Source organism: Diadema setosum, chromosome 20 (genome assembly GCF_964275005.1).
Source record: "Diadema setosum chromosome 20, eeDiaSeto1, whole genome shotgun sequence".
NCBI lineage: Eukaryota > Metazoa > Echinodermata > Echinoidea > Diadematoida > Diadematidae > Diadema > Diadema setosum.
In genome coordinates this window covers 29,679,466-29,694,082 of record NC_092704.1, presented here as the reverse complement: position 1 = coordinate 29,694,082, position 14,617 = coordinate 29,679,466, and the positions used below count along the sequence as shown (strand labels likewise).

Below are 14,617 nucleotides of genomic sequence, written 5' to 3'. Positions count from 1 at the left end.
GAACCAGAAGCACGATATATGCTGCAATGCGTGTCCACCGAGCACCAGCTTTAAGAGCCATTTAACAAAGCTCAGTACATCCTCGCCCCTCTTTGTTTCTACTTTGTCAAAATTCCTGAGGATGTTTACTTTATTCTGTTTTTAGGGGAAGCTCGAATTCCTCGCCTGGCAGCGTTGTTATCACTAATAGGCGATAGAACGTGACAAGGAATTCTATTTAGGTGTAATGACAATACTTTCCGACCACGTAATCAACGACGGACTGCCCAACTAGGCAAGCTTAATTGAATCTCGGTGCGCGTGGAAAAAGGCATCCCGGAGAAACTCTGATGATCGTTCCTGTAATCGAGCAGATCAATAATATTATTCATCATGTGCACCTGACCTGGACTACTTTGCCAGTTGCAATCGTCAATTCAAAATGTTTAGAACGTATCACAATGTATACCGAAACGACATTATGAGCTCAATGTTTTCTAAAGTAACTCTGAGGACTTAGACTGTTTGATATCCCTGGCTTCCGTCATACAGGCTTTCTCCTCCGTGATATTTAATGTTCTTCTAATAAACGACTGATTGATTAGATGAGGCAAGTTTTTTTTTCTCCCGTACTCTTTATAAGAATAGTAGTCCCCGATGATCTCAAACAGCTCCTAAGAGGGCACATGCACCAGTTTAGAGCGCCAATATCAACAACCTGTCATGGCTGTGCCCACGTTGAAGGGTGGATACACGGTCGCCGATTATCGCGCACGAACTATCTGAAGTCGCTGCTCGCGCCGCACTTTCTCTGGCGGCATCGTATAAAGGCAGCCAACTCTCAAGTCTATTTCAAACTTTCAAACTTTATTTCATTTTTCGAAAAGAACATAAACATTTCACTTTCTTTGGTAACAGAGAATAAGGTTGCATAATCAAAACAAAGCAAATTGTGAAAAATATAATTGTGGAACCTTGGGGTTAAAAATACTGTACGTTGTCATGAAAATTGAAGTGATATAACAATACGCAAAACATAGAAACATGGAGGCCAGCTGGGACCCACTAAAATGACAAGGCTTGTAGAATGTGGGCTCCTCAGGTGCAGAATGTCAAATAGAAAAAAATAAATAAGCTGATGCAAAAAGAGGATAAAAAAGCCTGGTGCGATCGTAAAAGCGCGGTTGATATATTTTCCGTTATTGTTGTTTTTGTTGCAAATCATATTTTTACATGAAGAAGCATTCATTAGCTGTGAAAAAAAAATCGATAGACAGATGAAGAGATAGATAGAAAAGAAAATGAATAAATAGGTAACAATACAAAAAAGAAATTAAGGAAAGACCAAAACCAACAAAGATCAATGATCACGTTCTACCACTACTACTACTACTACTATTACTACTACTACTATATATACAACTCTACTACTACTACTATTGCTACTGCTACTACTACTACTACTACTACTACTACTACTACTACCACTACTACTATTACTACTGCTACTACTACTACTACTACTACTACTACAGTAACTACTACTACAGTAATTGTGTTAATAACACTGTATTAATGTTGGCAAAGTGTTTCCAAAACTCCTCAAAGTCACTTCACGACTAACTTTTCCCCCGTTGTTCGTTGTTCGTTGTTCTCGCAGGATTTGCCTACAAACGATGTGAAGAGGACGGGAAATGGTTCGCCCTGAGCGACAACGTGTCGTGGGCCAACTACTCCATGTGCGCAGATGCCGATAATGAAAGCATATACGGTGTAAGTCACATTAAAGAGATCGTAGTTTTGGTTGAGACCTAATTTAACATAGTTTACCATTTGCAGATGAAACAAAAAAACCAACATTAGTGCTTTAAAACAGTTCCAAAATGTGAGTTTGGGATAGAAACAACCATTGTAAATATTTGAATACGTATAATCAATGTTAAGTATTGTTAAATACACAAAATGTGACCAATAGTTACAATAAAATGTTGCCAGACTAAGCTGTCTATACAGTTATGGTTTAATGAGAAAAATACTGATATCTCCTTATATTTTAGGCTTTATTGCAAAAACTTTATATGGTAGGATGTTTTGTGATACAACTGACCAACAAATATGCATCAAAGTGATATCTTGAACATTTTTGAACTCACTGCTCCCAAAGGTAAACAGGATCTTTTTTTAACATTTTTTTTTAAGATAACGAGAAACCTCTTGTGAAATATGGAACAGCGTGTAATTCCATGAGGGATTCAATGTTTATTTGAGGAAAATTGGTTTTCAAATGCCTGAGATATTCAAAACAGAGCAATCCTAATATAAGGTGGGACCCACCTTTCACTAGGATAGGATTGCTCCTTTTTTTTACTTTGTTTCGGAATGTCTCAGCCATTCCAAAACCGATTTTCGTCTAATAAACTTTGAATTCATGATTCATGATCTTCTTTCCTTCTTGCCTTCTTTTTTCCCCCTGGTTTGCGATATTTGTGATAAGGGTGCACATTAATGCATGATTGAAAAGAAATAATCAAAAGATAATCAAAAGAGTGAATGACATGCTAGATTGAAAAAAAAAAAATCGATTCCGGCAAGTCCTGAAATGAGACTCATGACACAATTGTGTCAATGATGTCTGTCTCGATGATTTCCTAAAAAATATTAGTGTTGTCAGGTCCCAACAGAGCAAAATCACCAAAAGCCATAAAAAATCACCAAATTTAGAAAAGCGTAGGTAAGGCTTCAATTTCAAGACAAAATGATGTCAATAAACCTTCATCAAACACTCTGCGCAAGTCTCGGTGCAACATTACGGCGCGCCGTAGTCACACACACAATGCAAAATGTATACGATATGTATGGATTTTTAGACTGTTTGTGTGTGTGTTGAGTGGCAAAAAGGGGCACATGTAATGTTTCTGCAGGAAATAAGAGGAAAATTTTGGGCAAAATGAATTTTCTTTTTCACTTAGTGTGATTATTTTTCACTGGTCTCAAAATCACCAAAAAATTACCAAAAATCACCAAATTTTGATTTGGTTACCAGGCTAAAATTTTGTCACCAAACAACTTAAAAAATCACCAAATTTCACCATTTTTGGTTCCCGAAATCACCATCTGGCAACTGCTTCCTATATAAAGGGGGTCTTTGCATGCCCCAGTCTGGTTCTCTTCATTGATCCTTCTTTGTTTTCACCACTGAACACACCTATTATACGGGCACTTGAGAGATTGACCGAAAAAGTAAGGAAAGACTAATGCTTGTCATGATTGGGGTTTCCCCTCGTGAATCTGTAGCCACATATAGGCCAATGTATTAAAAAAAAAAAAAAAAACAAGAACAAGAACAACAATACAGGGATGCCAAGTTCAAAAAAAAATATGAGTGAGATTTTCATGACTCGGCATCTCGGCATGCGAGGGTGTGGGAAGGGTTTTCCCCCCCTGTGGCCTCCCACGGTAGGGAGCTTTTTTAATTTTTAACTCTTAATGGTGCGATCAGGTGCATACTTAAGTGACTATTTTTTGCTTATTTTGAAAGACAAAAGGGAAATATACCTTCAATTGCATCTATCACTTTAATCTTTTGAGCTACCCTCATTATTATAGTCCCAAGTTGCAGACTTCGCGCGATGCGTGAGAAAAATGGTTGTCATGCGCGAGATCGTGAGATGGCCCCTAAATGCTCGAGTCTCACGCAGAATACGTGAGACTTGGTAGCTCTGACAATAACAAAAGGATCCGAAAATATGGTTACATGCCATTGTGCACACCATGTTACGTCATCCGTGGAATAACTTCTTAATAGTGTAGCTTACGTAGACAGGTCAACTTTATTTCTCTATTCTAGATCTAGCTAAGGGTAGATCCCAGTCGATGCAATCTTATATATATATATATATATATATATATATATATATATATATATATATATATATATATTATCATAATCATTATTATTATTATTATTATTATTATTATTATTATTATTATTTTATTATTATTATCATTATTATTATCAAATGTCACAAATATAAGAATTAATAGAAAAGCAAACTGGTCAGGGACCAGGTTGTCTATGCAAGTTCTCGCCAGAATATCAGACGCGGGGGCCGGTCCGGTGCAATCTGAAGTATTACTATTCTCCATGCTTCTTCTGTACCTACAGAAAATCTACAAATCGCTGCAGATTGTGTACAGCATCGGCTACTCGCTCTCACTCATATCTCTCGTCATAGCCACAGGAATCTTTCTCTACTTCAGGTAACGTATGCCATGTCGTCCACCACCACTAGCCACGTACGGTCCTGCATACATCTTGCAGCAGTAACGTTGATGAAAGTGATATTGATGATACAGAGTGAAAATTATTGATGATGATCATAATCAGGAAGATGATGATCATAATCAGGAAGATGATGATGAAAACTGTTAGTAATAAGAATAATAGCATTATTAATCCAATCATCGTCATTACTATCATTTCATATGATCATTACTATAAAGTTTTAGTAACATTGTAGAACGAGTAATCATCATTATTACTACTATACATCATATCGCTTTAGGGTTATAATGTAATTGATCGTCGTAATGTCCTTGTGAAAGCGCAAATGGTGATTAGTGTTATTTTCAAAGTGAGAAGACATGTTAACCACAGTCAGATGAGAGATTATTCTAGAATGTTCAACAACGTTCAAGAGATATTCATTTTTTTCTACTGGAACACGGTGGTTTGGGTTTCTCATTCAGCAGAACTCTTTCACTATATTCATTATACAGGGTAGTGTGCTGTATCAGCGAGCCATTGGCGATACTTCACGTTAAGTTTATATTAAGCAATTATTCCCAAGAGTCAAGAAAACTCCACTGACTTCTCGCAGGTCCGATCAGATGCACTCAAGCGGCGGTTTTCTAACCTCTCCCAACCCCCTTAGCTCCTCCAGTCGAAGAGATGAAATCTATAGATGATATGAATCAACCAACTGTCACAATGGAGTATGATTATGTTTATTATGTCAAACCTGCCTTAACACATACACGAAAAAGTGAGCTTTAGGAAGTTGCACCAGTGCGTAGGTACTGCTATTTGCCCGCCGAACTCCAGAAGAAGAAGAAGAAAAAAATATGGAGCGATCAGGAGTGATGATGATGCCAATAGCTCACTGATCGTCTGCATCCGATTTCCCGCTGAAGGGTCCCCAAGTGGCAGCCAACCAGATTACTCATCGTCACGACGATCTCGGCTCCCACTCCTGTGTGCGCGCGCATGGCGATTGTTGAACCTCATCAGTGATCGGTTGTCATGGGGTGCATTTTGCCGGTTCGTGGCATGGGTGCATAGCATATCACCTGTCATCCATTTATCGTATGCCATTAGGAGACCGGGGGTGGGGGTGGGGGAGGAAGAATAGAACGATAATTCTTCAGAAGAGGAATAGAATCAAACTCTTTCAAAATCCTAATTCCAATTTATATCAACAGCAGGAACCAAATAAAGCTGAACACATTTCCCCGAACATTTTCATGTTATATGATAAGTATGATACAATAATTATTATTCCATTCTTGTATATATCGTGTTATTGTTTATGTTTCATATCATGTTAAATGAATTGAACGAGACATTTTCACGTGTTTATATATATATATACATATATATATATATATATATGAAGAGTTTGTTTGCAAAAACCGATAAGTCCATATTTGCCAAATGGAGATATTTGCGATTGAAGGTCAAGAAAAATAAAGAGAATAATAAGAAAATTTGTGCTTCTTTTGACCATAACTTCAAAAATGTACCTTTATATGTAGTGACCAATATATCATTTAAAAGGTATTACTTTGTACTTTATGACAGACCGTACTTCAAAATCTTCAAAAATGGACTTATCGGTTTTTGCAAACAAACTCTTCATATATATATATATATATATATATATATATATATATATATATATTTATATTTATACATATATACATATTCAACTTTGGAATGGCCAACGAATGAATGAGCGCAGAGACATTCAATGAAGTGGCTTTCCCGCGCTTTATTTCGCCAAGGCTTTCGGCCTTCATCGGTCCTTATTGCTGCTGTGCGTGACTCTAGTTAGTGTTTAGGCTTTCCTGGTTATTGGTCGTGTACTCATCACGACTGCACATTAGCGGTGGCCCGGTGGCCCGGTGGCCCGGTGTCACTAAAAATGGATGTTTGGCCACCAAGTATCAGAAAAGTCCTTTAGTGCCCGATTGGGTAGCTAAAATTCAACATGAATTTGTATATGTCATGTTTTGTTTTGTTTTGTTGTTCTTTTTTTTTTCGGGCCACGATATATTTGATTCAAGCCACCAAAATTTTTAATTCAAACATTTTAGTGTCAGCGTGGCTATGAGCATGTACGGAAGTTTGATAAGACGGTGATTTCCACTACTTATTTTGCGACAACTTTGAAAAAAAGGCCATAATATAGTAAAGCTAATAATTCTTACGTTGTATGCAACTTTGTAATGACAAGATGCAAGAATGATACTATTCCCGTGGATTAATTCCGTTTAATTTCGGACTGAAGTTCGACCTAATTTCAGTCAGAGACACCAAAGAAAATGTATTCAAATCAAAGGGAGACTTTACTGTTATAATTGAGCTTTTGACCACGTGAATCAGTGAAGAAAAAGTGAAGTTTAAAGTTCGAATTGTCAAATTTCCTTTCTTCAATTCGAGGACAACTTGAACAAGACGCGAGTTCCAATTTAAGAGCTGTGAGCGCGAAAGAGAAGAGCTTCCTTGCAAAAATCGATAGACCGATGACGACGACTCCGGCACCGGCCCTCCCAGGGGCGAAGGGCTGCATAACGACCCGCTCGTCTTCATTACTACTCCCAAGCAGGCAACGCTTAAAATCGCTCTGAAGTGGCGTTTTCCTCGCCATCTTGCTGATGACTCAGCTTCTAATTTCAAAAAAAGAAGAAGCTTTTCGATGCATGTTCCCTTTCTCGTGAGAAGAAGCAGAAGCAGAAGAAGAGACAGACACAGATGTTTATAGTGAGCTTTAGACAACGATTGAGTAGGCCGTTCTGCTCTCTCCCTTCGTCTTGTTCCCAAGTAGTTTAAGATTACGCGAGGACGCAACCCTCTCAAAAGTAAAATGGCACCCCGTAATCATGACCAGTGCATCAAGTAGCTTTCTTTTTAAATTGAGCGGACGTAGCCCCAAAACGCATAGTGAAAACTCAGACGACGCGAGCTATATAAATAGATCGAGTTTGATAAGCCAATTCGTGCATGCGCAGAACATGATTATTTTTTCCATCTGAAAGTCCGCGTCGAAAAAAAAAAGTTCCCTAATAATGTGCAAAATTGATGGCACATAAATACGAGAACGAGAATGCGACTGAAGATTAGCTGAGGACCGTTGGGGGTTGACGCCGTTAGTCGTTGGGGGATTTGGAATACCTGGGGATCCCTCACTCAGTGTTGATTAGGGAACGCATTTGCTCATTCCCTTACAATTGAATGCACCCCTTATCTCAAGACTGCCAAATGTCTGAAAACCCCTTTCGCGGGTTTTTCCCCCCGCGAATTAGAAACAATGCATCCCGCCTATCTCAGGTGAGCTCTTATTCTATTCTACTTTTCCAAGTGAAATAATCCTGAACATTGCTGAATGAGGAATGAGGTTAGAAAACTAGCAAGGATATCTGATTTTTTCCCCTAAGATTTGGTCAAATTTTCTACTATTTTGAAGATATTTCATAACCCCCTTTTCAAATTTTTCGGGAGTCCAAAGAGGAGGGGGAGGATGACATAGTTTGACTCGAAGATTAGAGATTGTCAATTGCTGTAAACTAAATTAAAATTGTTCAAACACACACACACACACATACACACATTCATATATACATAATGTCACGCATCAGAAATTGACAGATACAAAGATATGGATTTCAGTTAATCGGGATTGAAGTGAAGGAGCTAGCGAACAGGTGCGAGAGTGCTGAAGAGTGTCAAATCAATAGCGTCCTACGTAGGAGCTCGCACAGGGGGGATTTTTGGCAGGAGGGTGGATGCCCATCCAGCGATGAGGCGTTTACCCTTAATGACGGAGTAAATCGACCTGACAAGAATTCAGAAAATCCCCTTCGAAGCTCTTATCGCCAAAACGGAGTGAACAAGCCAGGAACCCGCCATTAGCGAGAAATATATGAAAAAATAGATAAGAAAGAAAAATGAGAGAGACAGAGAGAAAGTGGAGGGAGAGATAGAAAAAATAAAGAGTTGTTGATATTTAACAGTTACTTTCCACGGACCAATTTGTCTTCGTAACTACGTATTTATGTGGTACCCATCTTTCTGCAGTTTAATTACCACTGATCATGGTCATACCAAATGACTTAAAAACAGCATACTGTATTCAATGGCTCATATATGCTCAGTTTAGTATGACGTGTCACTGAACCCTCGCTTTGGATTTGTGCCAATGCGTTGACGAAATATTCTCCCTTGTGTGACTCTGCATCACAAAACCAGCAAAAAGTGGCCAGATATGAATTTGCAAATGGCAAATTCTAAAAGAGCAGACTCTAAGCTTTAATGATGCAGAACTCAACCCAAATGGATTTCCCTAATCCTAATTTCCTGCTCCTAATATCAACAATAGAAAGGAAGTATACATACTATGGGAAATAATGTTTGATGAAAAAAGAGGTTTTGAAGTTGAAAAGGCCTATTCACATACTTAATCATGTTAATCTCGCTATTCAGGGCTGTGATGTCCAATGAATGGAACAAGACAGGGTGTATAATAATAAAACACCCATAGCAACCAAAATGAAGGAATCATTACATTCAGTTGGAATTTAGCACATTAGCACATTTGATTCAGGACTAGTACTAACTTTCAGAGCAGTTTCTGCATTATGCTTTCAAAGTATTCAAAGCTGAAAATGAAAAGTGTGTAAAAGGTTTTCAAGAACTAAACAAGGGTCCGCAAGACAAACCTAGTCACACGTAGTGTTCCAGAAAAGCTGTAAAAACACACGATTCCCCTGTCGTTTTATGATCCAAACTTAAGAATTACAGAGAAGAAGAATTGCTCATGGAAAAAATGGAAAATCATTAAATTGACAAGGTGGACCCATTTCACATATCATGCCTATTATGAGCCCTCATGTGAAAACGGGTTGTGCGACGTTTGTTTTTTGGTGTGTTTTTTTTTTGTGTGTGTGTGTGATGCACAGTCACTTTTTCATCTCTAAGCCAGTTCGGAGGTAACTCATTGGCACATTGGTACGAATGACCTTTCTTTCTTTTTTCTCAGTCGGTTAGGGGCACTTCATTCGTTTTCTGAACGACATAATGCCTAAATTTTACGTAACAATTTATGGGATTCATCAATCCTGTTCAAACAAACAATGAACCTGCGTACCAGTTGACCAGTATGATCAGTCAGTCAACAATTGGGATAGAATCCATTTCATCGTATAACTGCATCGAACGTATTAACAATCTCTTTCTATTGGTATTGCCAAATACCACATTTGCTCTCAGGTGGATGTGCTGGCAAGCGGCATTTAAAGCATGTAAAATGATTGCATGAATAGCCATTACATCACAGATGCTCATCCCAGTGAAATTACAAACCAACGTGCCTATTGGAGCCAGATTGTACAGAAGATGCAACCCCAGATCAAAAAAAGAATGACAAATCAGGTGGGAGGTACGTTTCACTGACGCGGGACCTGGGACCCCTCATGAAAAGTAAAACGAAAGCAAGCCAAAAAAAGATTCAGAAGCATGCACGAAGGTGGCGTCAATATTCGGCACACGAATCGTAGGCCAAAAAAATCTTAGGAAGAACAAGAAGAAGAACAACAACAACTGTTGGTACAAATTAGATTTTTTTTCTGCTCATGCGCAAAGTTGAATCGCGAACTGGCTTATTATATTCTCTCTCTCTCTCTCTCTCTCTCTCTGCTTTTCTTCTATCTCGTAGGAAGCTCCGCTGCACACGCAACGTCATCCACATGCACCTCTTCATGTCCTTCATTCTCCGTGCCATCTTCGTCTTCATCCGCGACATCATCGAGGAGCAGAACGAATCGTCGCTCTATGATGCCAAGAGCGCCAACACCACCAACTCCGATGAGCTGGACAGAGGGGTAGGAGGATTCGGTTTGATTTTTAAAAAAATTCATCGATTTATTATTATTTTTTTTTTAGGTGTTCCTTTCTATTTCTTTGCATAAAGACAATATTCTGGAAGAGAAATATCTGGAATAAAGATTGACAATCAGTCTTCATGAATAACAAAGAAATTTTATCACAATCAGTTTATGGGTATAAGGGCTTTACGAAATTTCATTTCAAACTTGATATGAAACATACAATCAATGTAAGAGATACAAGCAATGTAAAAGAGCAGCAATGAAAATGTTATCATATTATGGGTCTTAAAAAGTTACATATTTTTGAAGATTCGCTTATTTTTGCAAAACAGTTCACAAACAGTTCGCATGCATGAACGTACAAATGAGTGAGCTGATGATATTATGTGATCACATTGTTTTACATTGATCTTGTCAAAAAATTCATTTTTTCTGCTGTAAATGTGTTGAACAAGATATTCATAATGATCTGTGAGAATTTGCTGGATTTTAGACTGTGGCACAACACTGTCAAAAAACAACAACAAAGAAAAAAATACTAAGATCTGCTACTACTACTACTTGGTACTTCGACTACTACTCGTACTACTACTTACTACTACTACTACTACTACTGCTGCTGCTGCTGCTGCTGCTACAAGAACAAGAACAACACCAAGAACAACAACAACAACAACAACTACTACTACTACTACTACTAGAAGAAGAAGAACAACAACAACAACAACTACTACTACAACTACTAGTACTACTACTACTACTACTACTACTACAACAAGTACTAGTACTACTACTACTACTACTACTACTACTACTACTACTACTACTGCTGCTGCTGCTGCTGCTTCTGCTGCTGCTGCTGCTGCTGCTACTACTACTACTACTACTACTAAAACGACAAAAATACTACTATATTCATAATTATGTGCCACATATTTTGTTCCCGGTCGTTAGGATTTCTTTCCAGTTGCATGGTCTTCATCTTCACCCAAACCTGACCACCTCCACTTCTTGATATAGCAGAAATATTTTTTTCGGCCACAGTTTGTACCATTAAAGGCTCCAGACTACATGTAGTACCTTATAGGGTACTCAGTGTTTCTCTCCTGCTCCTTCTAATACATTTTCAATGGCTTTATTTGCCATTTTCTTAATTATGATTCAAAATAAAACAAAGTAACATATATATTATGTCATCGTGAAAATATATGTAACAATGCGACATAAGTATTCCGTATTCATTCTGTATCATCATGTTGTTGTTTTGTCTTGTTTTAGAATCCCGGATGTCAAATTGCATTTACGTTGATCCAGTACTTTCTCGTGGCCAACTTTTACTGGCTGCTCGTAGAGGGCGTTTATCTCCATTCCCTTATCACCTTGGCAGTTTTTACAGAAAAATCCATATACAGATACATCGCCTTAGGATGGGGTAAGTTCGCTCACATTTTGCCGTGTCATCTACGACAATGAATCTATAAAGCCCGATGCCCATTGTGCGACCTGAGCCTGTGAGTTGGTGGCGAGCTGGTGCGAGCTGTATGGGGCGCCAAGTGTCTCATGGCCTATTTCGTTACGAAATCAGTCACTTCGTAGGCTCAGGTCGCACAGTGGGCATTGGGCTGTAGTCTATTTATACAACATAATATTTGGTTGACAAAAAGCAAAGGCTAACAATGACAGGCAAGTGTGAATGCATACATTCTATTCCCTCCCTTAAAAGAGATAAAGAGACTTGTTGTAAGTAGGCCTACGTATGTAGAACCCGAATGTAGAACAAGTTCATTAACCCTTTAAGAGTTTGTCTTGGGGGTGACACGGTATTTACTCCTGCGACAGTTGCTCCTATCTTATTTTCTCCAAGGACATAATTAGGGTTAGGGGTATATGGTTGTAATAAGGTTTTAGGCCTAATTTGATGTGAGGATTAGAATAAGTGTTAGGTTTATGTTTGTGGGTAAAATTTATGTTTGGCTTAGCGTACGCGGGAGCGATAAATTGTCGCAGAAGTATATATCATGGAACCGTCTTGGACAGTGAAGTAAGTTTAGCGCCCTCTATCATACGGCCGTCACATTATGATGTTTGAATTTTTAAAGAGTTATTACACTAGGCCTATATCTTCTAACTTCTACTTACCCAAGCTAAATTCCAAGGAGCAATTCGCTTTTCGAAAGTCATAACTGACAAAAAAATTATTTCGATATATTTTGCAAAAAAATGTACAATGACAATGGAGAAGTCTGTTTACTGGTAATTTTTATAATCGACATCTATCTCATTTTATCAATATCGGAAACCTAATCACGTATTTCAACGAGAAGGCTATACGGGTGTTTTTTAAATGGACGTGTCACATACTCATCCCTGTGTGCAGATAAATACAATATCTTTCTATTTTCTTTTCCAAAGATGTCAGTTGTAAAACGATTTCACTTCATTCCTTGTACTTGATAACCATGCGAAAGGGTTTTAAAGGGACTGTATAGTACTGGTTGAGGTGAGGATTCAGCTTGTAACGTTTTTCGAGATATTTGGAAACCACTCTATGAAATGTTGGAAAGCATACAATGTTTTAAGGGAAATCAAAAGTTTGTTTGATGAACATCGGTTTTGAAATGACTGAGGTAAAACAAAGAGATCCTAATAAAAGCCAACTAGCCTGTCGATTTTATTAGGATCACTTTTTTGGGGGATATCTCAGCCATTTCAAGACCAATTTTCATCAAATGAACGTTGAATCCTTCTTGGAATTACATGCTCTTTAATATTTCATAAGAGTTTTCTCATTATCTCACCAAAAAAACAACACAAAAAAATGCTATGAACCTGAAGATAAGTCTCAACTAAAACTGTAAGTTCCCTTTAAGGTGTAAAGAGAGCTAAACTTATAACACTTTTGATAGAGGACATGGCGATCTTTTTGCCTCATAAAATATTCTAAAAGATTTTCGAAATAGAGTGTTGTTTCATTAAAAAAAAAAAAAATCAAGACGTTGATATGTTCAAATATGCGCTTCGTTTGAGCGTTACGCAAGTGTAAGGTTACATCGCGTTCCATAAGAAGAAGATATAAAATTTGTTTGTCAGTTGACTTCTTCACCCTCATCTTCTCTGCTCACCCTTTGTTCTCCTTTTTCCCTCATCTTTTGAATTGATGTTAGTGTAACCGGGCAGATAGGTATGTGAAATCGGAGAGGGGTGTTATGGCTCCGATCTCGCGAATGAATAAATAACGACCAGCGGGGGAAAAGAGAAAAAGAAAGAGATTATACTCAATTGAGAAATAGGGACGAAATGTGGGGAAGAAAACGATGTTTACCCGATGGGGCAAAGACAGGGTCGACTCAAGCATTGTATAATAATCCTCGTCTTCTTTAAGCCTGATTGACGGCTATATTGCTCGGAATCGATGTCGTCTGCCGCTGCGGTTCATTTGATATAATAGGGCGCGGTGAGATTTGTGCGAGTGTAACAGCGCCCGCAGGAGGATCATTCCATTGAGTATGGCATCATGCGTGTGTGCGCGCGTGCACGGTTGCTCGTGTGCGTGTTTGTCTGTATTTGTGTGTGTGTGTGTGTGTGCGAGTGTGTGTGTGAGTGTGTGTGCGTGCGTGTGTGTGTGTGTGTGTGTGTGTGTGTGTGTGAATATATGTGTTAAAAACGCTTTAGGGAAGCAAGAAGAATATCAACAGAAAAAAAAAAGGATCTACAATCTTCTCGACGCATCGTCCATCGCCGGTGGGTGTGTGTGTGTGTGTGGGGGGGGGGGGATGAAAGAAAGGAGAGCGAGAGGTAGAGAGAGAGAGAAAGAAAAAAATAAGAGAAATGAAATCATTTCTAGAGAAACGGTCTTGAGTTCATCGTTGTCTACATGCTTCCCAAATAGAGAAGAGCGAAAGGTTTAACCAGTGAGATAGGAGACAGGTTCACCCTCACACGTGCCTGGTTTAAACTGTTTTGTTCTTGCTATACTTGTGATATGTTATGATTTTGCGTCATCATGCATAGTAAGCCCCCCCCCCCCCCCGATAAACATACACACACGAACACACACACGCAAACACACACACACACACACACACAAAAGAGACAACAAGGCCTATAAATATTATGAAAGATATGAAAACAACAGGAACTTTTTTTGTTTTGTTTTTTCCCCATAGACTTGGCATCTAGGGGATGGCTAGTAACTGATCAGTGGGAATCAGTGGAAATGCTGGGGGATGATTGTTTCAATCCTTGTGGGATTCATTTAAGAGTATGTTATATATCTATTGTTGTGTGAAAATTATTTGCTTCAGAATGGTCTCATATTCAAGTGATGTGCAGTTTAATGTTTCCAGGTTAGCATGCCTGTACAGTGACGGGGCGATCGCATACATTAAACTGCACATTACTTTAATATAAGACCATTCTGAAGCAAATAATTTTCACACAACAATGTATATTAATGTACTCTTAAATGAATCCC

General features: G+C 38.4%; 1 protein-coding gene across 1 annotated transcript in view; it reads left to right on the top strand.

Moving 5' to 3' along the window:
* The window catches only part of LOC140243595 (vasoactive intestinal polypeptide receptor 1-like), a 118,295-nt gene that overhangs the window by 85,479 nt on the left and 18,199 nt on the right, over window positions 1-14,617 (top strand). Inside the window, exons 4-7 of the mRNA XM_072323260.1 lie at window positions 1,640-1,752; window positions 4,145-4,239; window positions 9,972-10,137; window positions 11,422-11,575. Coding sequence (XP_072179361.1) covers window positions 1,640-1,752; window positions 4,145-4,239; window positions 9,972-10,137; window positions 11,422-11,575 — 528 coding nt within the window. The remainder of the gene's footprint in view (window positions 1-1,639; window positions 1,753-4,144; window positions 4,240-9,971; window positions 10,138-11,421; window positions 11,576-14,617) is intronic.